Source organism: Bufo gargarizans, chromosome 6 (assembly GCF_014858855.1).
Source record: "Bufo gargarizans isolate SCDJY-AF-19 chromosome 6, ASM1485885v1, whole genome shotgun sequence".
Classification (NCBI taxonomy): domain Eukaryota; kingdom Metazoa; phylum Chordata; class Amphibia; order Anura; family Bufonidae; genus Bufo; species Bufo gargarizans.
The window spans coordinates 218,449,786-218,474,543 of NC_058085.1; the positions used below are offsets into that span (position 1 = coordinate 218,449,786).

At 44.7% G+C, this 24,758-nt stretch overlaps 1 protein-coding gene across 3 annotated transcripts in view; it reads right to left on the minus strand.

The window, feature by feature from the left end:
- Nucleotides 1-24,758, minus strand: part of MTG1 (mitochondrial ribosome associated GTPase 1) — a 356,260-nt gene that overhangs the window by 73,810 nt on the left and 257,692 nt on the right. The window contains exon 10 of one of the 3 annotated variants that reach the window (XM_044296245.1): nt 10,702-12,330. The exons of the other annotated variants lie outside the window; for them this stretch is intronic. Coding sequence (XP_044152180.1) covers nt 12,243-12,330 — 88 coding nt within the window. The 3' untranslated portion in view covers nt 10,702-12,242. Of the gene's footprint in view, nt 1-10,701; nt 12,331-24,758 lie in introns of those variants that run through there. 3 annotated transcript variants of the gene reach the window in all.

A 24,758-nucleotide genomic window follows, 5' to 3' on the forward strand; every position in this document is an offset into this window, starting at 1 on the left:
GGCCTAAATATATGCCAATGGACTGTTGCAGTGGTGGGTGACGTGAAGCCTGATTCTCTGCTATGACATGCAGACTAATTCTCTGCTGACATGAAGACAGATTCTCTGTTACGGGACCTCTCTCCTCTGCCTGTGTGCTGGGCCTAAATATATGCCAATGGACTGTTGCAGTAGTGGCTGACATGAAGCCTGATTCTCTGCTATGACATGCAGACTAATTCTCTGCTGACATGAAGACAGATTCTCTGTTACGGGACCTCTCTCCTCTGCCTGTGTGCAGGGCCTAAATATATGACAATGGACTGTTGCAGTGGTGGCTGACGTGAAGCCTAATTCTCTGCTATGACATGCAGACTGATTCTCTGCTGACATGAAGGCAGATCCTCTGTTACGGGACCTCTCTCCTCTGCCTGGGTGCTGGGCCTAAATATATGACAATGGACTGTTGCAGTGGTGGCTGACGTGAAGCCTGATTCTCTGCTGTGATATGAAGACTGATTCTCTGCTGACACGAAGACAGATTCTGTGTTATGGGACCTCTCTCTTGTGACTGGGTGTCGGGGCCTAAATTTATCATAATGGACTGTTACTGTGGTGGGTGACGTGAAGCCTGATTCTCTGCTATGACATGCAGACTGATTCTCTGCTGACATGAAGACAGATTCTGTGTTATGGGACCTCTCTCCTCTGCCTGGGTGCTGGGCCTAAATATCTGACAATGGACTGTTGCAGTGGTGGCTGACGTGAAGCCTGATTCTCTGCTATGACATGATGACAGATTCTGTGTTATGGGACCTCTCTCATCTGCCTGGGTGCTGGGCCTAAATATCTGACAATGGACTGTTGCAGTGGTGGGTGACGTGAAGCCTGATTCTCTGCTATGACATGCAGACTGATTCTCTGGTGACATGAAGCCAGATTCTGTGTTATGGGACATCTCTCCTCTGCCTGGGTGCCTGGGCCTAAATTTATGATAATGGACTGTTACTGTGGTGGGTGAAGTGAAGCCTGATTCTCTGCTATGATATGAAGACTGATTCTCTGTTGACATGAAGCTAGATTCTGTGTTATGGGACCTCTCTCCTCTGACTGGGTGCCGGGGCCTAAATTTATGATAATGGACTGTTACAGTGGTGGCTGACGTGAAGCCTGATTCTCTGCTGATATGAAGACTGATTATCTGCTGACATGAAGACAGATTCTGTGTTATGGGACCTCTCTCCTCTGCCTGGGTGCTGGGCCTAAATATCTGACAATGGACTGTTGCAGTGGTGGGTGACGTGAAGCCTGATTCTCTGCTATGACATGCAGACTGATTCTCTGCTGACATGAAGACAGATTCTCTGTTACGGGACCTCTCTCCTCTGCCTGGGTGCCGGGGCCTAAATATCTGAGAATGGACTGTTCCAGTGGTGGGTGACGTGAAGCCAGATTCTCTGCTATGGGACCTCTCTCCAATTGATATTGGTTAATTTTTATTTATTTTATTTTTATTCATTTCCCTATCCACATTTGTTTGCAGGGGATTTACCTACATGTTGCTGCCTATTGCAGCCCTCTAGCCCTTTCCTGGGCTGTTTTACAGCCTTTTTAGTGCCAAGAAGTTTGGGTCCCCATTGACTTCAATGGGGTTCGGGGCGAAGTTCGGATCGGGTTCGGATCCCGAACCCGAACATTTCCGGGAGGTTCGGCCGAACTTCTCGAACCCGAACATCCAGGTGTCCGCTCAACTCTACTCCTTAGCTATGAGTTTGGCCGAAGTATGCTGGAGTGGCACCGCCTCCGAGCAGCGAGTGTCGTAGTCTAGAATGACTAAGATGTGTTGATGCCCTCTGGCAGACTTCGGTACTGGGCCTATGAGGTCCATAGCTATTTCGGTCAAACAGTATTTCGATAAACGGGAGAGTACTAGGGTACTACGGAAATGTGGCTGGGGGCTAGTTATCTGGCAGGTCGGGCAATACTTACAAAACTATTCCACTTCTTTGAATATGCTGGGCCAGTAAAACCGCTGTAGAATACAATACTGAGTTTTCTGCATCCCCAGGTGACCCTCTAGAACGTGTTGGTGAGCTAGATCTAACACAAGCTTGCGATAAGCCTTGGGGACCATCAACTGTTCAATAAGTTCACCCCGTAGTTGGATTACCCGATACTACATATCTTGATGAACCACAAAACGGGGAAAACACTGACTCTGCCCCAGGTTGTTGTGGTTCACCATATACTATTAACACATTTTCCCAGGCGTGGGATAGGGTTCGGTCCCGACGTTGGATGGTACCAAAATTATCCTTGGAGACATTGAGGTCTGCCAATTCAGGACCCGGTGGCAAGTCTTCCATATCTCCCACCATCACACTTAGCGGAGTTGTCTCCCCCTGAAGTGGCGGTTACCCCTACCACTGGCCCTTCGGTCTCAGGTTCCCAGGGTTCTGGTCTCCCCCCTGAGCCGAGACACTCTGTTAGGGTTAACCGTGTCTCATGGGTATCAGTCACTCTCATAGCAGGCTACAGTGCCGGGAAGTCTCTCTCTCTATTATAAGTTTGTAGTGTAAATTTGGGGCAACTGCCACTTTATGAGTTCATCTGCCAGCCCCTGTGGTTAGAGACACCAGGGCGGTGGGATAGTCTTTTAAGTCTCCATGGTTGCACATGACCCTGACTTTCCATCCAGTATACTCCGATGACCGTACCAGGGGAACCCTTACTAGAGACACTAGACCAGTCCAGCAGAGCCTCCACTGGAGTGTCTCCTACCTCCACCTGGCACAGGTGTTTTAGAGTTTTTGGGGTACCTACTGCACACAGCTGCCTGGCATATAGCGACTGACGGTAGCCATTGTCAGTATCCATGGGTTCCACCTGATGGGGACAGTCAGCTTTTACATGGCCCGGCTCCTGACACAGCCAGCAGACTATCGGAGCCAGGTCGGTAGAGGGAACACCCCGGGTGGGTTTGGTTGGTACAAGTCGCTGGGTATGGGATGGAGATTTATGGGGTTTGACTGCCCCCCTCCCAAAAGAACCCCCTGTAACAGTCTTAGTAGCCTAGTTGCACTACACCAGGCCCACCATTTCTAGGGCATTGCCAGGAGACACCTGGCCGATCCAGTGCTGGAGAGGGGGTGGCAGAGCCCTCCAGAACATATCAACCAAAAGTCAATCCAGATTAGCCATGGGACTCAGCACATCAGGCTGTAGCAACTTTTGCAAGAAGTGGAATAAGTCATAAAACTGGGTCCTCGCAGGCTCAGCCGGCTTAAACCCCCACTGATGTACCCGCTGGGCCCGGACCAACACAATCACCCCCAGTTTTGCCAAAATCTCACCCTTTACTTTTTGGTAGTCGGTCGCTTGATCCCTGGCATGTCGAAATACACCTGCTGGGAATCGGATGCCAGGAATGGAGAGACGACCTCAGCCCACTGGTCACAGGGTAGCTTTTCACTGATGGCCACTTTCTCATACATCACCAGGTTGGTTTCGATGTAGTCTGTGGGGCTCATCTTAGGAATCGTGGCACGGACTGCTTTCCGTGCATCGTGGACGCTCGGGGTTGCCTTTGCTGTCTGAAAAGCAATCACGTGTTGTAGCAGCAACTGGTTAGACTTCTACTGCTGTTTATTAGCCTCACGTTGCTGCAGGTTTGTCTCTCTTTGCTTCAGATTAGCCTCCATGAGGGCCTTCACAACAGCCTCCATTTTGTTGTGGGGCACTGGTTGTAATACAGCTGGTTTAATGTACGACATACAACCGTGCCTGAAAAAATGCAGAAACCAAAAATATCGGCGTTCACTGTAATCAGGAAGTCAATCTACCATCATTTTGTCCATCACCTTCGACAAACCAAGAGAGGCGCTTTCATAACCTGGATGGAAGATGTGTTCTTGCCTACCTAAAAATCTGGAGAGAAGAAATGCAGTCCGATCACCTCCTCCTTCAGTTTCAGGGACCTAACAAAGGTCAGGCAGCCAGCCACTATTGCAAGATGGATATAGCAGGCAATTTCTCTGTGTTATACTTAGAAAAACCTGGATCTTCCAAAGGGACTCAGGGCCCATTCAACATGAGCTATGTCGACCGCTTGAGAAAATCCGTCCATCTCAACTGAACAAATCTGTAAGGCAACTGTGTGTGCAAATCCAATGACTTTCTTCAACCATTATAAATTAAAGGTCCATGCATAATCAGGATTTATCCTTTGGGCGAAGAATTCTTTCTGCCATAATCCCACCCTAAAAAACTCCTCTGTTTTTCCTCGTCAGTGCCGTTGGGGGAGGCGCCAGGGAAAAGGGTTAATTACTCTTACCGGTAATTGAATTTTCCAGTAGCCTCCCCAATGGCACTAGGGGATTCCCACCCTTAATTATTATTTATTTGAATTTATGTTTTCATGTTGGTTCTTTGATTCCAGTTGGATTAATATTTATTTTTTGCATCATTATGGTGTACTTTGTTATTCACTGATTAAAAGGGGCCTCCTCCCCTTACCTAAAGTTTGAGCTTCCATGTTGTTTCCTGTCCTGGAGGCGGGGAGCACCCTCCTCAGTGCCGTTGGGGAGGCTATTGGAAAATCCAATTACCGGTAAGAGTAATTAACCCTTTCTTTCCTTATGGTTCTTTGGGTTTTGACATAAAGAAGATAAAACAGTCTCCTAAGAACGATGAAAGGGGGATACAGCCTTGGGTAGGAAAGCTGGGTCTGTTCTAATAACCACTCTATTCTCTAGGAAATTAGTAAAAGGAGGGTTAGAGAGGGCACTAATTGTTCTTATCCTTCTGGCTGAGGTGATGGCCATAAAAAAAAAAAAAAAAAAAAAAAAAAAAAAATGTCTTAATGGATAGGATGTTAATTGGAATCTCATCCAATGGTTCAAATGGGGGATTCGTCAAGCTAGAATAGACCAAATTAAGGTCCCAGAGTGGAATTTTAAGGTTATCAGGTGGAGTAAGTCATCCCACCGCCTTAAAAAAACCTCTTTACCCAAGGATTTAGGCCAGAGATACATTAATAAAAACAATCAGTTTTTTTGTTTAAATCTAAAATCTTTGGCATAGGAGGGGGCAGTAATGAATCTACTGAACACTGACAAAAACTCAAAAAGGCAGATCAAATTCTCAAATACAGTTTTGATGTGACCGGCTTCCTGCTGGATAAAAGGGTAGAAACAACCTGATTAGATAAAACCTATTCTTCTTAGGATGCCCCTCTCAAATTCCAGGCCGTCAGGTGCAACTTTTCTCAATCTGGATGAAACACCGGACCCTGAAAGATGAGATCCCTCCGTAATCGTAGTACCCAGGGATCTGAGAGGGACATCCTTCTCAGCCAGGTGAACCAGATTCTCCCTGGCCAAAAGGGTGCTATCAAAATTAGTCTCACCTGCTCTGACCTCAGTTTTTGAATTAATCTGGGTATTAATCTCAGATGAGGAAAGATATAGAGCAGATGATCCAGCCAGGAGAGAAAAAAGGTGTCTATCCCTGTTGGGTTGTCCCTGGGAATGAGGGAAAAGAAAAGATGGTGAAAAACAATAAATATTGCTTATTAATATCAATAATTGCTATCAACAGCAATATCTGACCTTACTGGTGTAAAAAGGGCAGAATATCACCAATTTTTAGATGAACACTGTCAATATTCCCTTTTTCCCCCTAGCTCATGGAATTGTTCTCAGTTTATACCACAGCTACCAGTATGTTGCCTTGGTATCACCAGGAATAACACACAACTCTTGCAGATTTAACATAAGACACCTTTACTTAAAGGGGTATTCTCATCTTAATGATCATACTTTCATTAAGTATGTGCCAATGATCATTTTTGCCCATATAAACTATTATTAAATTTCTACCTTTCTAGGTCAAATATTGTGGATTGTACTCCAGTGTTTGATTTGGTCTCCCCTAGAAACGTCCACCTCCTCTGGAGCGAGTCCCTGGGCCGCGCTTGCGCATAAGCTCCTCCTCTTTCTTCTTGCCTGGCGCTCAGTCATCACATGAGCGCACGCCGCCCAATGCCCAGAGCGTTGCCGCTTCACAAACAGAGCCGCTTTTTGCTCTGTATGCAGCGGTCGGTTGTAGAGGGAGAGAATGGTGGAGGAGGGGAACTGTCAGCCTTCAGCAGCGCAGCCCCGATCAGTAAATGGTGAGGAGAACGGGGCTGCGCTGCTGTGTGTAACTGTGCCGACCCCCGCCCCTTTCAGGTGGTGGAGGTGGAGGAGGAGGAGGAGGAGGAGGAGGGGAGCTGTCATCGTTCAGCAGCACAGCCAGGGTCAGTGAATGGTGAGAACGGGCTGCTCTGGGTTACTGTGCCGACTCCCCCCTACAGGAGGAGGAGGAGGGAAGCTGTCAGCGTTTTGCAGAGCAGCCGGGATCAGTGAATGGTGAGGAGAGCTGCCCTGCTGTGGATAACTGTCCTTACCCCCCCTGCTGTGGATAACTGCCCCCACCCCCTGCTGTGGATAACTGTCCCTACCCCCCCCCCCCCTGCTGTGGATAACTGTCCCTACCCCCCCCCCTGCTGTGGATAACTGAACCTACCCCCCCCCCCCCCCGCCCCGCTGTGGATAACTGTCCCGATTCCCCCTCCCCCCTGCTGTGGATAACTTTCACGATTCCCCACCCCCTGCTGTGGATAACTGTCCCAACCTCAACCCCCCCTTCCCTCTCTTTCAGTTTTTCATGGTTGGCTGAGGGGAACCCCATGCTGGCAGCTGATGTCAGCTGTTAACCCCTTCCAGGGATGGAGCTGCCTCCCGGGCGCTGCTGTGTCAGCCCCGATGGTTACCATGGCAACCGGACGCCTTCACAGGCATCCAGCTTGCCATGGCATAAAGGGTAGTTTCACACTTGCGGCAGGACAGATTCGCTCCGCCCGTATTGACTATAATGGGGACGGGGGCAGAACTCCGGCAGTGCGCGGCGAGACAAAAAGTACTGCAGGTCCAACTTTTTCTTCCGGCGGCCTCTCACAGCGCACTGCCGTACTGCGCCGGAGCTCCGCTCCCCTTCCCATTATAGTCAATGGGGACGGAGAGGTGGCACGGCGAAATAGCGGCAGGATGGATCCGGCAGGCTGTCCTGCCGCTAGTGTTTAAGTACCCTAAGGCCGAATGCATGCGGCATGCCGGGCTGGATTCCTGTTCAGAGCAGGAGCGCACGGCGTCATTGGTTGCTATGACGCGTGCGCTTCATGCCGCCGCTGCACTACAGTAATACACTGGTATAGTGTATTACTGTAGTACAGCGGCAACATGAAGCGCACGCGTCATAGCAACCAATGACGCAGTGCGCTCCTGCTCTGAACAGGAATCCAGCCCGGCATACCACAGACCGCTCTTGGCCGCGGAACACGGCCGTGTGCATTCGGCCTAAGCCTGATCAGGCTGCAGTGTATTATAGAGGCATCAGATCCACTGGATCTTCAAGAACCAAGTTGGTCTGAGTAAAAAAAAAAAAATATGAAAAAAATATTAGGGTACTTTCACACTTGCAGCAGGACGGATCCGACAGGCTGTTCACCATGTCGGATCCGTCCTGCGGCTATTTCGCTGTACCGCCGCTCCGTCCACATTGACTATAATAGGGATGGGGGCAGAGCTCCGGCGCAGCACGGCTATAGCCGCCGGACTAAAATGTCCGACTTTTTAGTCCGGTGGCTTTCGCCGTGCACCGCCGGAGCTCCGCCCCCGTCCCCATTATAGTGAATGCAGACGGAGCGGCGGTCCGGCAAAATAGCCGCAGGACGGATCCGACATGGTGAACAGCCTGTCGGATCCGTCCTGCCGCAAGTGTGAAAGTACCCTTAAAGGGGCATTATCATCTGGGTAATCATAGTTTCATCCCCCCCCCCCCAGGCTTTTCCTAAATATAATCCTTTTTCTAAATCTTTAGGTTTTGAATAAAATTGAAAAATCATATAGCATTGTTTATAGCCGCTGCCCATGGATACGGCCACCGCTCGCCTGCGCACATCATTCCCTGGTGATCTAGTGGCAGTCGCAATTCTTCTTGAGTTCGTGACTGTTCTGACACAGTGCTGGTTGAAGAGGGAAACCGATCTGAATATGCGGCTGTTCTGACACAGTGCTGGTTGAAGAGATAGACAGATGTAGCAGAGCTGTATATGAAGCTTTTCAGACACAGTGCTAGCGGGGGAGTAGAATAAAGATGTAGCAGGGCTGTAAAGGAAGCCATTCAGCCAAAGTGATGTTAGGGGACTGGAGAAGACACATATAGCTGAGCTGTATATGCATCTATAAAGATACATAGTGTAAGGTTTATACATAACTGGAGTACAGCTGTTATGGAAACAAATCTGCATCAGTGCTGGTGGGTGGGGGTTGGTCAAGCTTTTGGGCTCATGTATAATATGGAATTATAGTTTTTGATGCACAGAATGGGTTTGTAAAAGATCAGACAGAGATTTTATGTGTAAAACTGCAGAACAGCCACGTGTTACTGTACACTGAGCTCACTTCACATGGCTCTATGAGTGACCATTCCCTTCACACACTGCAGGCTGCCAGACTGATGAGTCATACTTTTCACATGAACGCAGGACTCAGCTCTCAGTGTGATGTCATAAGGAAGTGTGGCCTGCCTTCACTCTAGCTGCCTAAGCCCGCCCAGCCTTATCTACAGAAAAACCAGGAAGTGAACAGCTAGCTGGCAGCAATTGAGAATGAAGTAGCAAGATAAGAAAACCCATTTAACTACAATATACAACAACATATACAAATACTTTCAATATCATGGTCACATAAGTATACATACACCATGTAATTGACCTATAGTCTAAAAATAGAGACAAAAGATACTTAGCCTTAGATTGTATGGTGGTCCCACTTCCTGCATCTAATACTACACAAGAAGCTGTTCTGTTTGAGAAATGCCCCAGTGGCCAGGTATATTAACACCTGCCTACCCCAATTAATTGCACCTGTGATGTAAGCACTCGAAGGGGTGGGGTCATGACTATGTAACCACATAGCAAAGTGATGTTACTCACTCAACCATTTGTCTAATTTAAATGTCAAAACAAGCCTGAATCTCAGCCCTGTAACATATCCCCCTGAATTACTGATAATAAAATAATCAGTAATTATAGGGTTAATGGCCAAACTACACCTTGTATGTACTGTATATCTATGTGACACATGAAAACAAAGGTAGAGACTATGAAGTAGATAAAAAGAAAAAGCTTCTGTGTAATTGGCACACAGTAGGAAAAAACATCCAACATAATCTGCTTCTGTGTTGTCCGCCCCCCTGAGGTGAACAGCTGTCATGGTCAGAACCAGAGGAATAATAGTTGAATAGTTTCCTGAGCTAGTGACATCAAAGATGGAGACCACCTGGTTCCTCCCTGCCTGCTCAGATATGCAACTGCTGTGGAGTTGTCCAAGAATACCTTGACATGTCGACCCCTCGGCCTTGTCAGATAGCCCTTGCACTTGAGAGCCCTTAGTTCCCTCACATTCTAGGATTCTTGTGACTGTATCTGCGATCAATGGCCTTGAAGGACACCTAGTACAGAATGGGTCACCCAACCCTTTGGACTGGCATCTGTTGTAATTACCAACTGATCTACCAAGACCCAAGGTAACCCCTCAGGTTTTCTAGGGACATCCACCAGGTCAAAGACGAAAAACCTGAAGGTTTAACTGTAGAGGTTGGTCTAAAGTTAGGGGGGAACTGTCCCAGGTTTCCAGTATCTTCCACTGGAGCAGATGGGAATGAAAGAGGGCTTAATTCACTGCGGGAATGGAAGAGGTCATTTTCCCTGATACCGCCATACCCCATCTGATCGTAGTAGACTCTGCTTGACACAGAATCTGAACATTCTGAATTAGAGTGCCTTTTTCTGAGGGAGAACACATCTCTGGTTTACCAAGTTCAGAATAAAACCCAGAAATAAACGTAGAAGGGACGGGATTAGGGACTATTTCTCCCACTTTATCTGCCACTCTAACTTCTGCAGACATCCTCTGGGGACATCCTCTGCGTCTGGAGGAAAGAAGGTTTGTACACAAACATAGAAAAGGATTCTTTACGGTAAGAGCAGTGAGACTATGGAACTCTCTGCCTGAGGAGGTGGTGATGGGGAGTACAATAAAGGAATTCAAGAGGGGCCTGGACGTATTTCTGGAGCTTAATAATATTACAGGCTATAGCTACTAGAGAGGGGTCGTTGATCCAGGGAGTTATTCTGATTGCCTGATTGGAGTCGGGAAGGAAGTTTATATTCCCCTAAAGTGGAGAAAATTGGCTTCTACCTCATAGGGTTTTTTTTGCCTTCCTCTGGATCAACTTGCAGGATAACAGGTCAAACTGGATGGACAAATGTCTTTTTTCGGCCTTATGTACTATGTTACTATGTTAGAATGGTAATCGTATAATTAAGATGTTCTAGGAGAATCCCCAGTGATTCTGCTATCAACAGAAAATCATCCAAGTAAGGTACTATCCAAATGTTCCTTTCCCTTATATGAGCCATCACTTCTGCCATGAGTTTTGAAAAAAAGCATGGGGGCTTGCAAAATTCCAAATGGAAGGGCATTGTACTGGAGATGGAGGATTTCTCCCTCGATCCATCGCTCTCAAGAATTTTTGGGAACTTGGATGAATGGGTACGTGATAATACGCATCTTTTATATCGATTAACATTACACAGTTTGAAAATAGGTACTTTATTGTAGACTGAATCGACTCCATCCTGAACTTTATGTAAGTTAGGTACTGATTCAAGACTTTTAGATATCATGCGAAATCGGAATCATGGCACCGGAAACAGACTGGAGTAGAAATCTCTCCCTCTTTCGCTTTGCAGCACGGGGAACAGAACTTGTCTAGAAGGACAAAAATGTCTTGCTTTAAGAAAAATGCTCTTTCTGATGTCCCAGTAACGTCTGTAATTTTTTGTCTTTCTGGAGGGGAGTTAGAAAATTCAAACTGATTTTTTTTTATATGGGAATGTTTTCAAAGGGCTCCTTGCTATTTCTTCCAAGGCCTGAGAAAAAAAGGATATTTTGCCCCCACTGGGTATCTGGCATCAATGCTTATTAGGTTTGTCTTTGGAGATAGATTTGGAACTAAACAGGAAACCCTTATCTCTTTTATTAGGGTAGGATTCCTTTCATGACCTGTCTTTTCTGGCCCCACTGAACAGATTTTTCCTGTTGGTGTGAAAAAAACAACAACACATTTTTGTGTGGAAGTGAAAGGTTTTGGAAAGCCCTTCTTCTTAACTGAGGCCTTTTCAAGAACCTCATCAAGCATGGGGCCAAAGAGAAATTCCCTGTGACAAGGAAGGGAGCATAATTTATTTTTAGACCTTGAATCTGCCGACCAATTTTTTAACCAAAGAGCCCTTCTCGCAGAATTGGAGAAAGCTGCGATTATTGCATTAAGCCTTAATGAATCTGCCGAGGTATCCGAAATAAAATCAACCGCTTTCATAATGATAGGAATGACTGATAAAAATTGGTCTCTAGGGGTTTTATCATGAATATGCGATTCTAGTTCTTGGAGCCCAATTTTAGGGACCTAGCCATGGAAGATGCAGTGATGTTAGGTTCAAAGGATTGGCTAGAGGATTCCCAAGCTTTTTTGAGGTATATTTCTGCTTTCCTACCCATTGAGTATTTTAAGGTCCCCAAATCCTCAAACTATAATGCAGATCTTTAAAAGGCATTTTTTGCCACAGGTGCCTCAACTTTTGGGGCTCTATCCAAGCAGGAGGATTCCTCTTCTTCAAACGCGTATTTACGCTTTATATTCACAAGGTGGTAAACATTTTTATTCAGCCTTTTCCATTTTGGATTAAATATTTAATATTATCATTAAGGGGGAAAACTCTTATGGCCCAAATCCCAAAACATAATATCCTGAATTGATTTATGTTCTTTACAGTCATTAAATTTCATTGTAGCCCTAATATCTTTAAGTAGAATGTCAGTATCTTCCAGAAAGGCTAGGGGTTTCCATGTCGCTTCATCACCACAAGAAGAGGAAGAGTCTCTATATAATTCTCCTTCGTCCTCATCTTCTGAAAAATCTGTGTTGGAAGCCTCTACAGGGGAAGATGGTTTACTTCGGGAAGTAGTGGGAAGGGGCCTTTTAAAAACCTTTAAAACAGAAGTTTCTTTATCTTTGATCAGCTCTTTAATATTTTTCAGAAAAGACGAGGATTTCTCTTCTACCGTCTTTTTTAATGCAATCATTACACAAGGGTTTCAGCCAAACAGGGGATAGCCTCTTCTTACAAATCGCACAATCCCTTTTAACTTTAGCAGTGGCCTTCGTTGACCATTCTTTGGGACTCTAGGATAATACAATTAAATATATCAGACCCAAAGTGCAATAAAAACAAAAGTTAAGAAACCCCCTTACCACCTCCAGGGAATATTGGTCCATCTCATCTGTTCCTTCTGGAATATTAGCACACTAACCCACATTTTCTTCCATTTTCACCTTAGGAAGGAGTGGTGTAAATCAGGGGTCAGAGAAAGCAGCTTTGTGCTGATAGAAACCACTGAAGCTGGCTGGGGGCTCCCTGGAAATCTTATAATGCCCATTGCCTCTACTTTCACAAGGCCATGCCAAACAGGGCCAGCGTCACTTCCTGTGCACCACACACCCGCCCTTAGTGTATCCTATGCTTGATTTAGGGGTCATCGAAGAATCTACCAGTGAGTAGTCAAGCCAAATTTTACTAATCCCAAATGCAATGGGATATTGAGATTTTTTAATTACTTTTAACATTTTTAAATTTGAAGTGTATCACAGGGTACATGAACTGATTGAGAAATTGAGTTAAGGTAGATCACAACTCTTGATCTTACAGGGTTAATGTCAGATACCATTATCAGATGAGGCTAAAAAGAATACTGCATTCTCCACTCCAGAGGGGTTGTTTCATTATGTAGTGATGCCATTCAGGTTACATGGAGACCGTGCTACGTTTCAGTGGTTGAAGGATCTAATCTTGAGGCTACATCGTGACTATACAGCTGCTTACCTTGATGTGGTAATTTTCAGTTCTGAATGGAAAAGTCACCTCTGCAAAGTACAGGCCGTGCTAGATTTCATTACTGATGTGGGCCTGACAAAACTTGAGAAGTGTGTGGTAGGCCTACAGTAAGTTTAATACCTTGATAAACAGGTATCCAGTTGGTCAATACTCCACTCAAACAAGGAATAGGTATGCAAACCAATAGACTTATCCGAATGTCAATTTAAAATGAATATACAAATATAATGGAAGGCATGTATCCAGTTAGGTTTTCCTTCAACTTTAATAGCAGTCTCAGTCTTTAACAAAACTTGGAAGGGAGACCTTTTCCCTGGGGTGGTGCGGATGGAATACATGGCAAGGGTAGGCACTCAGTCCAGGGCTTCCCGGTCTCCTTCATCCCCCCCCCTTCCTTTGTCTGATTCTATCACTTCAGGGACTCCATATCTGCACACAATTTCACTGACCAGTTTCTTTGCAGTATTTTTGGCATTTGCAGTAGATACAGGGATAGCCTCTGGCCATCTTGAAAAGAGATCAATGCACACAAGCACATATTCGTATGTTCCTACCTTCAGTAACTGTATATAGTCTATTTGCAGTCTCTGGAATGGGTAAAATGGCCTAGGTGTATGTTTCCTAGTTGTCTTAACTACCTGTTCGGGGTTGTTTAGAGCACAGATCATACGGCCTTGTACAAATCTACTGGCAATAGTTGAGAAACCAGGTGCGACCCATCTCTTCAGTACCGTGCTCACCATAGGACCCTTTGCTTGGTGTGTGGTACCGTGGGCTTCCTGTGCCATCATAGGATAGAGGGATCTGGGTAGGCATATTTTTCCTGACACTTCCCAGAGTCCCTGCCCATTCGGCACTGCTCCTCTCTGAGTCCAGAGCTCTTTTCTCCTTCATCTGCCTGTGCAGACCGTTTAATCAACACGTCTTAAGACATGTGGTGAGGCTCCAGGACGTCGACAGGGATAACCTCGGGTTTCCAAGGCTTCACTGCTGACTCTTTTGCAGCCCCATCTGCCCTGTTGTTGCCCCTAGCCTCACAGTTTTCTTGTCTGGTATGTGCCTTAACCTTGACAATGGCTACTTCCTCTGGAAGTAGTAGTGAGTTTGTTAGTTCAAACACTGAGTCTTGTTCTTTATAGGTTGACCTGCAGAGGTAAGGAAGTCCCTGGCTCTCCAAATAGGGCCCTAATCATGTGCAATACCAAACCGTACCTGGAGTCTGTAAAAATATTTGTTGTTTACCTTGTGCCATTTTACATGCTTCAGAGAATGACTTCAACTCAGCCTCCTGTGCTGACATGTGAGGAGGGAGTGGTTCAGCCAGTACTACCTAATGTTGCATGACCACTGCATATCCAGTATGAAATTGGCCATCCTCACCCATGTATCTGCTGCCAGCTACAAAAAAAAAAAATCAAATCAGGATTAGGTATGGGTTGATCATCTACATATGAAAAGCCAGGAGTTTCTTGCCACATTAATTGGACACAATCATGTTCATCAGTATCTTGTAATTTTGTAAAAGAGGGCCTGTACCCCCTTCCCCAATTTCTGAATCCGAAATCGGTGGGAGAGTTGCAGGATTCAGAGTAGTACATCTCTTGAAAGTAAAGGACTCAAGCATGCCATGGATATGTGCTTTGGTTGCACCTAAGGATACCGTGGATGTCATGAGGGGTCTGTACCACCAGGGGATGATAGTCAAGTACAACTTCCAAAGCTTTTTCCACCATAAGCTGCACTGCCGCGACCGCCCTGACAGAGGAGGGGGCGCTGCATGAGACTGGATCTAATATGGCAGAAAGATAGGCAATCTGCCTTTGCCTGTCCCTATGTTTCTGGGTCAGGACTGAGGTAATATGGCCACTCAGTTCTGAGCAGAACAGGTTAAAAGGCTGGTCATAGTCTGGTATGCCCAGTGCCGGTGTTGACAGGATTGCCAATTTGAGTGAGTAAAAAGAATCCTCTGCAGGGCCGCTGATTGAAAAAGGGTCAGAGGCCAAGCAGTCATAAAGGGGTTGCATCAACATGGATGCATTCCGGATCCAAAGTCCGCAATAGGACACCAGTCCCAAAAACATTCTGAGGGGCTTTAGCCCCTGAGGAGGTGGGATGTCCTTCACAGCCTGTTTTCTTTCCTTCAGTGAGGTGCTGGGCACCTTCTGACAAACAGTGACCGAGGGACGTAACACGGGATTGGCAAAACTGCAGCTTGTCTTTGGAAGACTTACACCCACTTTCTGCCAGAAAAATCAACAGTGACAGAGATGCATTTTTACAAGTGTCATAGTCAGGAGCACATAACAATAGATCTTCAACATATTGTAACAAAACAACCTGATCAGGAACCTGCCAACCTGTCAGGACTGATTTGGAGGGCTTGAGTATACATGGTGGGTGAGTTTTGAGCTCCCTGAGGCAATACTGTCCATGTATACCGTTTACCTTTAAATATGAATGCAAATAAATATTGACATTTCACATGGATCAGGACACTGAAAAATGCATTTGCAAGGTCAATCACAGTATAACATGATGCCCTTGGACGGACCTGTGACAACAAGGTGTGTGGGTTTGGGACAATTGGAGTCTGCAGGACAGTAACCTTACTAACTTCCAATAAGTCATGTACCATCCTGTAAGTCACAGGCTGACCTTTTACTGCTTTCTTTCTGACCAAAAATAGGGGGGTGTTGGCGGGAGAATTATTCACCACCAGGACCCTATTTGAACATACTCGTCAATCTGAATGACCACAGATTGTTCTTGTGCATGACTCAAGGGATCCTGATGGACTCGGGGTGGTGTACATCCTGGTTTTATATATACCATGAAAGGAGTGACATCCAATCTGCCAATATCAGTTTTACCCTTTGCCCACAATTTGTCGGGGAATGGCTGCAGGTCCTGCTCCAATTGTAGGATGTTTGGTCCGGCTCCAGGTGTAAAGCTAGAACCCTGGTTAAAACATCATTGGGGATGTCAATATCTACATGTGTGGTACCATCCTCATTAAAGTGAAATATGAGCCCCCAGTGCCTGCAGGACATCAGTACCCAGAAGATTTAATGGTATATTTTCAAATGAGTCACCACTGTACTGTCTTTTTTTATTTCATAGGTATGGTCTCTGGGATGAAGATCACTTCCCCTGTGAACCCTGATGCAGGGACACATTGTGTGCTTATCTGCCATGGTTTAATATAATCAGGATTGATCACTGTCTTGGCTTCCCCGTGTCTATTAAGAAAGGAACCCTTTGGTTGCCTACCTGGACTGGTATCTCAATTTGGCAGGCCATGGCTGTTGCAGTCATGGCAGATATGGACACAGGGTTGCTGGCATCCTATTGTGAGGTCACCGGACCAGGGGTGTGCAGTGAACCCTGGTTCTGCGAGTTCACCTGTTGTTCTTGAGGGGGTAACCGTCAATTTCTGCGTATGTGACCAGGTTTGCCACAATTGTAACATCTAAAGTCACCCCTCCTCTGTCTGGTCCCTGTTGACCAGACCATGGTCTCTGTTGTCCTTGTACCATATTGATTTTTGAGTATTTGGTAGTGGATAGGTCTAGTTCCAAACCCTTAGCAGCAGCAACTAACAGAGGTAGTGCTGTCAACCTCCATTCAGGCTTACATGCCTTCAGTTTTGTCTGGACGGCAGGTCTCAGTCCCTTCATGAAAGCAGATGTCAGTAACTTCTGTCCCATAGGTCCAGTGGTATCCCAACCCATGTCTGTCCACACTGTCCATAGTCTAGACTCAAATGCCACTAAGACTTCTTTAGTCTCCTGTATTAAGTCTTTTAAACAACGTTACATAGAAACATAGAATGTGTCGGCAGAAAAGAACCATTTGGCCCATCTAGTCTGCCCAATATACTGAATACTATGGATAGCCCCTGGCCCTATCTTATATTAAGGATGGCCTTATGCCTATCCCATGCATGCTTAAAGTCCTCCACTGTATTTGCAGCTACCACTTCTGCAGGAAGGCTATTCCATGCATCCACTACTCTCTCAGTAAAGTAATACCTCCTGATATTACTTTTAAACCTTAGCCCCTCTAATTTAAAACTATATCCTCTTGTAGCAGTTTTTCTTCTTTTAAATGATTCCCATTATGTATTTAAAAGTTTCTATCATATCCCCTCTATCTCTTCTTTCTTCCAAGCTATACATGTTAAGGTCCTTTAATCTTTCCTGGTAAGTTTTATCCTGCAATCCATGTACCAGTTTAGTAGCTCTTCTCTGAACTCTCTCCAAAGTATCAATATCCTTTTGGAGATATGGTGTCCAGTACTGAGCACAATACTCCAAATGAGGTCTCACTAGTGCTCTGTAGAGCGGCATGAGCACCTCCCTCTTTCTACTGGTAATTCCTCTCCCTATACACCCAAGCATTCTGCTAGCATTTTCTGCTGCTCTATGACATTATCTGCCTACCTTTAAGTCTTCTGAAATAATGATCCCTAAATCCCTTTCCTCAGATACTGTATCACTGATTTTATATTCTGCTCTTGGGTTTTTATGCCCCAGGTACATTATCTTGCACTTATCAACATTAAATTTTAGTTGCCAGATTTTTGACCATTCCTCTAGTTTTCCTAAGTCTTTTTCCATTTGGTGCATCCCTCCAGCAACATCAACCCTGTTACAAATCTTTGTGTCATCAGCAAAAAGACACACCTTACCATTGAGGCCTTCTGCAATTTCGCTGATAAAGATATTAAACAATATGGGTCCCAGAACAGATCCCTTAAGTACCCCACTGGTTACAAGACCTTGGTCTGAATATACTCCATTGACTATAACCCTCTGTTGCCTGTCCCTCAGCCACTGCCTAATCCATTCAACAATATGGGAGTCCAAGCCCAAAGACTTCAATTTATTGATAAGCCTTCTATGTGGGACAGAATCAAAAGCCTTACTAAAGTCTAGATAAGCGATGTCTACTGCACCTCCTCCATCTATTATTTTAGTCACCCAATCAAAAAAAACAATAAGATTAGTTTGACATGATCTCCCTGAAGTAAACCCATGCTGTTTTTGATCTTTCAATCCATGGGATTTTAGATGTTCCACAATCCGCTCCTTAAGTATGGTTTCCATTAATTTCCCCACTATTAATGTCAGGCTTACTGGCCTATAGTTGCCAGCTTCCTCCCTACTACCTTTCTTGTGAATGGGCACAACCTTTGCTAATTTCCAATCTTCTGGGACAAATCCTGTTGCCAGTGATTGGTTAAATAAATCTTTTTATGGTTTCGCTAGTTCACCGTTGAGCTCTTTTAATAGCTTTGGGTGTATCCCATCAGACCTATTGGTAGACTTATTGGTATAATTTTAGACAGCTGACTTAGAACCTCTTCCTCAGTAAAGACACATGCATCAAAAGATTCATTAGTCTTCTTTCCTAACTGAGGTCCTTCTCCTTCATTTTCCTTTGTAAAAACTGAACAGAAGTATTTATTGAGGCAGTCAGCTAGTTCTTTATCTTCTTCCATATAGCTTCCTTCTTTTGTTTTTAATTTTGTAATTCCTTGTTTTAGTTTCCTTTTTTCATTTATTTATCTGAAGAATACCTTATCGCCTTTTTTCCCTGACTGAGCTAATTTCTCCTGGACTCCAATAAAACTGTTCCAATCTGATAGGGACTCATATACCACTAATCTAATTTAAAAAAAGTACATTTTTCTAAAATATAAAACTTTTGTTTTTGTGTGGTGTGACTCAAGTCACTGCACTTATAGTAAACCACACTGACTGGTGATCACTAGATCCCAAGCTTTCCCCTACAGTAATATCAGATACCAAATTCCCATTTGTGAATACTAAATCTAAAATGGCCTCCTTCCGGGTTGGCTCCTCCACTACTTGCTGTAGAGATAATCCCAGTAGGGAATTTAGAATATCTGTACTCCTGGAAGAACTAGCTATTTTGGTTTTCCAGTTTACATCTGGAAGATTGAAGTCTCCCATAATGATAACTTCCCCCTTCGATGTCATTTTAGCCATTTCCTCAACTAGTAGATCATCTAATTCTTTGACTTGGCTAGGTGGTCTATATATCACACCTACACGAGTTACCTTATGACCATCAAGCTGCAAGGTAACCCAAAATGACTCTAAATTGGTCTCGCTAACTTGTATCAAATTAGATTTTATGCTATTTTTCACATACAGGGCCACCCCTCCCCCCTTCTTGCCTTCTCTGTCTTTCCTGTATAGAGAGAACCCTGGTATTGATATATCCTAGTCATTACTCCCCTTGAACCACGTCTCAGTAACAGCCACTACATCTATATTCTTAGATGCCATTATAGCCTCAAGTTCATTGAACTTGTTCCCTAAACTGCAAACATTTGTAGACAAGACTCTGAGCTTGTCATTTCTTAACCTTTGTGCTACTGGCATCTTATGGCATTGTTCCGGGGGGCAGTCAGACTGCTGGATTAGCACTCTTTTACCCCCCTTTCCTAGTTTAAATGCTCCTTAGCAAATACTTGGAACTGTTCACCGAGGACATTCGTTCCCTTGAGAGAAAGATGCAAACCATCTTTCTTGTACAGTTCTTTTCCATTCCAATAAGAGCCAACATGAGACACAAAGCCAAACCCTTGGTTCAGTCACCATTCACCAAGCCATATATTGAATTCCTTAATGTGCATCTTCCTGTCATGCTGAAGGTTATGCACAGGCAAAACTGCAGAGAATGAAACAGTTGATGCAACCTCCCGTATATCCTTTCCAAGTGTGTGAAACGGTTCTTTCACCTTTGAAACCTGATTGCAAGCCAGATCGTTTGTCCCAAGATGGACAATAACATCCACTTCCCTTTCCTGCTTTGCTTGCCTAACAATATTAAGGCTCCATTCATCTATCCCTGCTAGCGGTAGCACTAAGGAGACATCTCAACCATTCTCCTCAAACTTCAAACCTCTTATGATGGAATCGCCCACCAACAGCTGCTTACTATCAATCCTCACCTTCTCCTTTTTGTCTTTGGCTGCAGTCTTACATACTTTAGGCATGGGAGATAATTGTTTCTCACCCACTGTGCTTGAGCCATCCTCCATATTGCTCTTGCACTCTGAAAGTGCTGCAAATTAATTATGAAGAGCCACAGACTGTGGGACATGTCTTCTATCCACAAATCTCAGTCTACCAGAACCTACAGTAACCCATCTTCCATTTCTAGAGGGCCTCTGTGGCAGTGGCATTGCAATGTTCTCAGCCTGAGTTTGTTTAGTGGTTAATTTACAAATCTCATATTTCAAAAAGGTAATTTCCTGCTGCATTATGGAGAGCTGTCTACAGATCAGACAGTATCCAAACCTCTGAAGAGTGAAACCTGAAATAAAAGCACAACAATTCCTGCACAGAACCAGGTCTGCCATTGTAAAGAGGGGAAAGATTTTAAACAAACAAATCTTACTTGTTTAGATTGTATCCACCTCCAGATTACCTCTTGAGTATCTCCTGAATATCTCCAATGCACTTATAAAAAGCAGCACTTGAAATAGCAGCCTTGGAAAAGCAGCAAGCTATAATTAGCAAGCTAATACTATGTTGCTATATATACACACACTTCCACAAAGGCTCCTCCCCAACAGGAAATTAACACCTTACGCACCTATCCTCATTTGCAATCAGACGTTAAATGAACAAGTGTGGAATTTGCTATATAAACAGAATAACAGGGAGCACCATAGGGTGAAAACATATGGGAAATTGAAGACGCTATTGAAGACTGAGATAAAATCAATCCCCAATAGGTAGGTAGGTATGCAGCCACACATGCAGGTGTCCTCAGATGAGCGTGCCAAGGCCCACATGAAGGATTAATGTAAAGTGGAAGAAAGGAACATCCCTCAGCGCAAGGAACCAACCAGATGCGAATGGCGTATGTTCAGAAGTATTTATTGCAAACTCACTACGCGTTTCAGGGACAAAATCCCCTTCATCAGGTGAATAGTTTTGCATAATAATGCTCTAATACTAGATAAAGAGGGTGGTCGTAGAATTATTCAATCCCATCACTGAGGTACGACTACCTAAAATTTAACCTTTATTTTGGTCAGTTAAAATTCTCTGAATGAGGAACAACTAGTGCAACAAAACACAACACAAATACAGTACAATACAATTAACACACAGGCGAGCAGGATCAGACAAGCAGATCAATATGAGAGAGAGAAAGGGGAGGAACGCATCGGGGCAACCCGTGCCCCACCACTGTCTGTCCCTACGGTGTCCCTTAATAACTCTTCAGCCCGGAGATGTGTCTTGATGGTAGGCACACTCCGTCCACGTACCTATGCTGTCTATCCTTATGATGCCCTTAATATACTATCCCATATGGATATCCGGGTAATAGTATAAGAAAGATATTGGTTGTACAATCACGTGTCCCGACGCGTTTCCCCCCTTCCTCTCATTGAAGGGGTTCATCAGGGGACAAAAATAATGTCAGTCAAACAAATAAAGTGTTCAACGGATATCCATGCAGATGGATCATGAATCTGGAGGTCACAACCAAAAAAACAAATAACTGACTATAAAAGAGTCCGTGCGCGGCTATGTTCAGATGGACAGACTCACCACCAGAAAGAAATATACTTAGCTGGTCCACTGGAAGGATTTCCAAGTCAGCGGTTCTATGTGAACATCTTGAAGGGGCCTCCAGGGGGCAAGATATGTTGTAGCTCCAATTTCTGTGGAGTTCCCAACATCCCTAAGTAGCCAAATGGGGCTTGTCCCAATTAATGGGACCAATCAGGGATGTTGGTGTTAGTCATGTGATCCTGACAATGGGAGGGGCCAATCTGGATTAAAGTGATACTCTTAAATGTCCTCCTAATTAAGGGGGAAACCCAGACTAGATTTACCTCCATATAAGTAGAGCCGGGCTAACGGTAAATCGCATAAGTATCACACTATGCGTCAAAGTAATGAGGCCGGGTGGAAAGCACGCCGAAAGGTAAGATGGCCGTGCGTTCCACCTCCGACCAATAGGGACCAAGCCCTACCGGTCCTCCCTCATGCATCACCGGAAGTAGGTAGGTGGAGCGCACGTCACCCAGAGATGACCGTGCGCTCCACCCACAACCAATCAGGGGCCATCGCTGCATCCTACAGTAGGGACATCTAGATAATATATGCCTTCCCCCATTCAGTCTGCTGCCCTGTACAAGCACAGTCTCATTTATAGATCTCATTCATAGATAAGTAAAGCCTCCAATATATTTAAACAGGATAAGCAGCCATTGGGGATAAGTGATGGTGGATCTTACATCAAAGTAGTGGCGATCATAGAAATATCAAAACGTGTATCCGCCAGATACTTACTTAGTTAACCCTATTAATCCCAAAAGATAACGGAGGAGCAAGAAGCCATACGATCCTAGCAATCAGGAACTATCAATAAATGCATTTGATGATCGATCACTATAATGGCATCATGGTGCTAAATGCGCTTTTCAGGCACTGGCCACTTCACAGTTTTAACAGGACATTTTTGGTGAACTACCACATATTAATAAATAACGGTGTGTTGTCCGTCAATGCTATGTTAAGGTGCAAAACAGATATTTAGTTGGATGTCGTATGGGTAAAAGATAAATAAGATAAACATAGATATGACACTTTACGTGTCGATAATAAACTCTATCCATTATAATAGGATCCAGTGCATAAGGGTATATCGACCTTTTCCAATAACATTTGTATAAACACAGACCTATAGATCTATAGGAAACATGTAAAAGTGAGTTTCTCGTTCAGACCTCTAGGGGACTGGGACCGCAACCGATGAATCCATTCGGCTTCCTTCTGCAGGATCTTGCGGTCCCAGTCTCCTCTCCTAGGGGATGGTCTAATGATCTCTAGGGCCGCGAATTTGAGCGCGAAGTTAATGAATTGGATAGGCCCAATTCATTAACTTGTAAACACACATTCGCAGACCTTTATGAGGAATATAAGAACAACATAAAGTCGTGGTGGGAAATTAAGTCCATCGAAAGTTATCTTGAGTACCGGATTGTCCCTCAGGGACTACGGATAAGGATCACTCCAGCAGAGAGGGTACGGTCACCTGGTCTACTTACCCTATGGGAACAGGAGCTGACGAACAGCTCACTTAGATTAATGAATATTCTGTTGACAGAGGAACGTTTGTATTTTGAGAGATCCTCAGAGAAACTTAAAGGCCTTGTTGAATTGGCTATTTCCTATAAGACAGATCCAGACTTCAATAGGAGGGAGGCATCCTTGCAGACGGCGGTAGAAAGGTTCCAGGGTCTGATCAAGGAGAGGAAACATAGGCAATTCAACAAGGACCTAAAAGAGTTCAAGGAGAACAGGGCCTACCAGTCCACTGGGGGATCCCAACCCCCCTCGGAGACAGAGGTCTCTTCATCCGAGCAGGAGTTTTCTGACTCGGAACCCCAACAAAATAGGGGAAGAGGCAATTATAGAGGTCAAAGAAGAGGCGGAAGAGGTCGCTACAATAACAGAAAATGGGCAAAATCGGACAACAAAGGGGGAAAAGGGGGCGACTACCTATCCCAGATACCCTCTCAGTCCTCCTCTTCCTCTTCTGCCTCTATTCCCTCTCTTACATCACAGGGGAATTTTTTAGCCAGGGGGGAGCCCTACGATCTTCGCAATCGGGTCTAGGGAAGGTAACTATGAATGCTGTTGATGAATTACAGATCATCAACCTCTCCTCACGGACCCTTAGTGCCATTGAAGAGAGTATTCTTAAGAGGGGCTTATCTTTCGTCCCCACTACTAGATTTGATCCATTTGTGTGGACCAAGGACTTAAATCTGTTCTCAAGGAAACTCAAATGGCATAAATTTATGAAGAACACCACCAAAGCCACCTGTGAACAATTGGGCCTACAGGAAAGTGATTATGCAGACTTCAAAATCCTCTGTGATCTAATGGAGGAAAGCACACGGACACCAGGTCAGGGTCCATTTACTAATCTCCGACCGAAAAGTAAGAAACCGGCACCTCCTATGAACTATGATCACATAGAAATATTTTTACAAATGACCTCAGAGGAAATTGAAAGATTACCGTCTAACTCACCATATTTCCATAATCTCTCTGGCCCAGAGATGGAGGCTCTTCAGGTACTTGAAAAAGACACCTCGATAATAATTAAGCCGGCGGACAAAGGCGGGAACCTAGTGATTATGGGTCACATAGAATACAAGCACATGTGTGAACGCTTGTTGAACGATCGTTGTTGTTATCGAGTACTGCCCTCGGACCCCACAGATATCTTTCTGAAAGAACTAGAAAATATTCTGAAGGATGGCCTCTCTGGAAAAGTCATTTCTGATGCTGAGTACCGTTTTCTGTTGCCGAGCACACCCCAGATTGCCACATTTTATGGTTTACCTAAAATCCACAAGGGTACCTCTCCACTAAGGGGGCGCCCGATTGTGTCTGGTGTGGGCTCGGTAACACAAAATAGCGGTATTTATATCGACCATGTACTTAAGGGTTTTGTATCGGCTTTGCCTTTGTATACTTGAGATTCTATGGACTTCTTACGAAAGATTGAGTCCATTAGTATCGAAACATCTTGCTCGCTGGCTAGCATAGATGTAGAATCTCTGTACAGTTGTATTCCTCATGATAAGGGTCTGTTGGCAGTATCTGATTTTCTTAAGACCAGGGCTGTCTCACATAGATTTCACAACGAT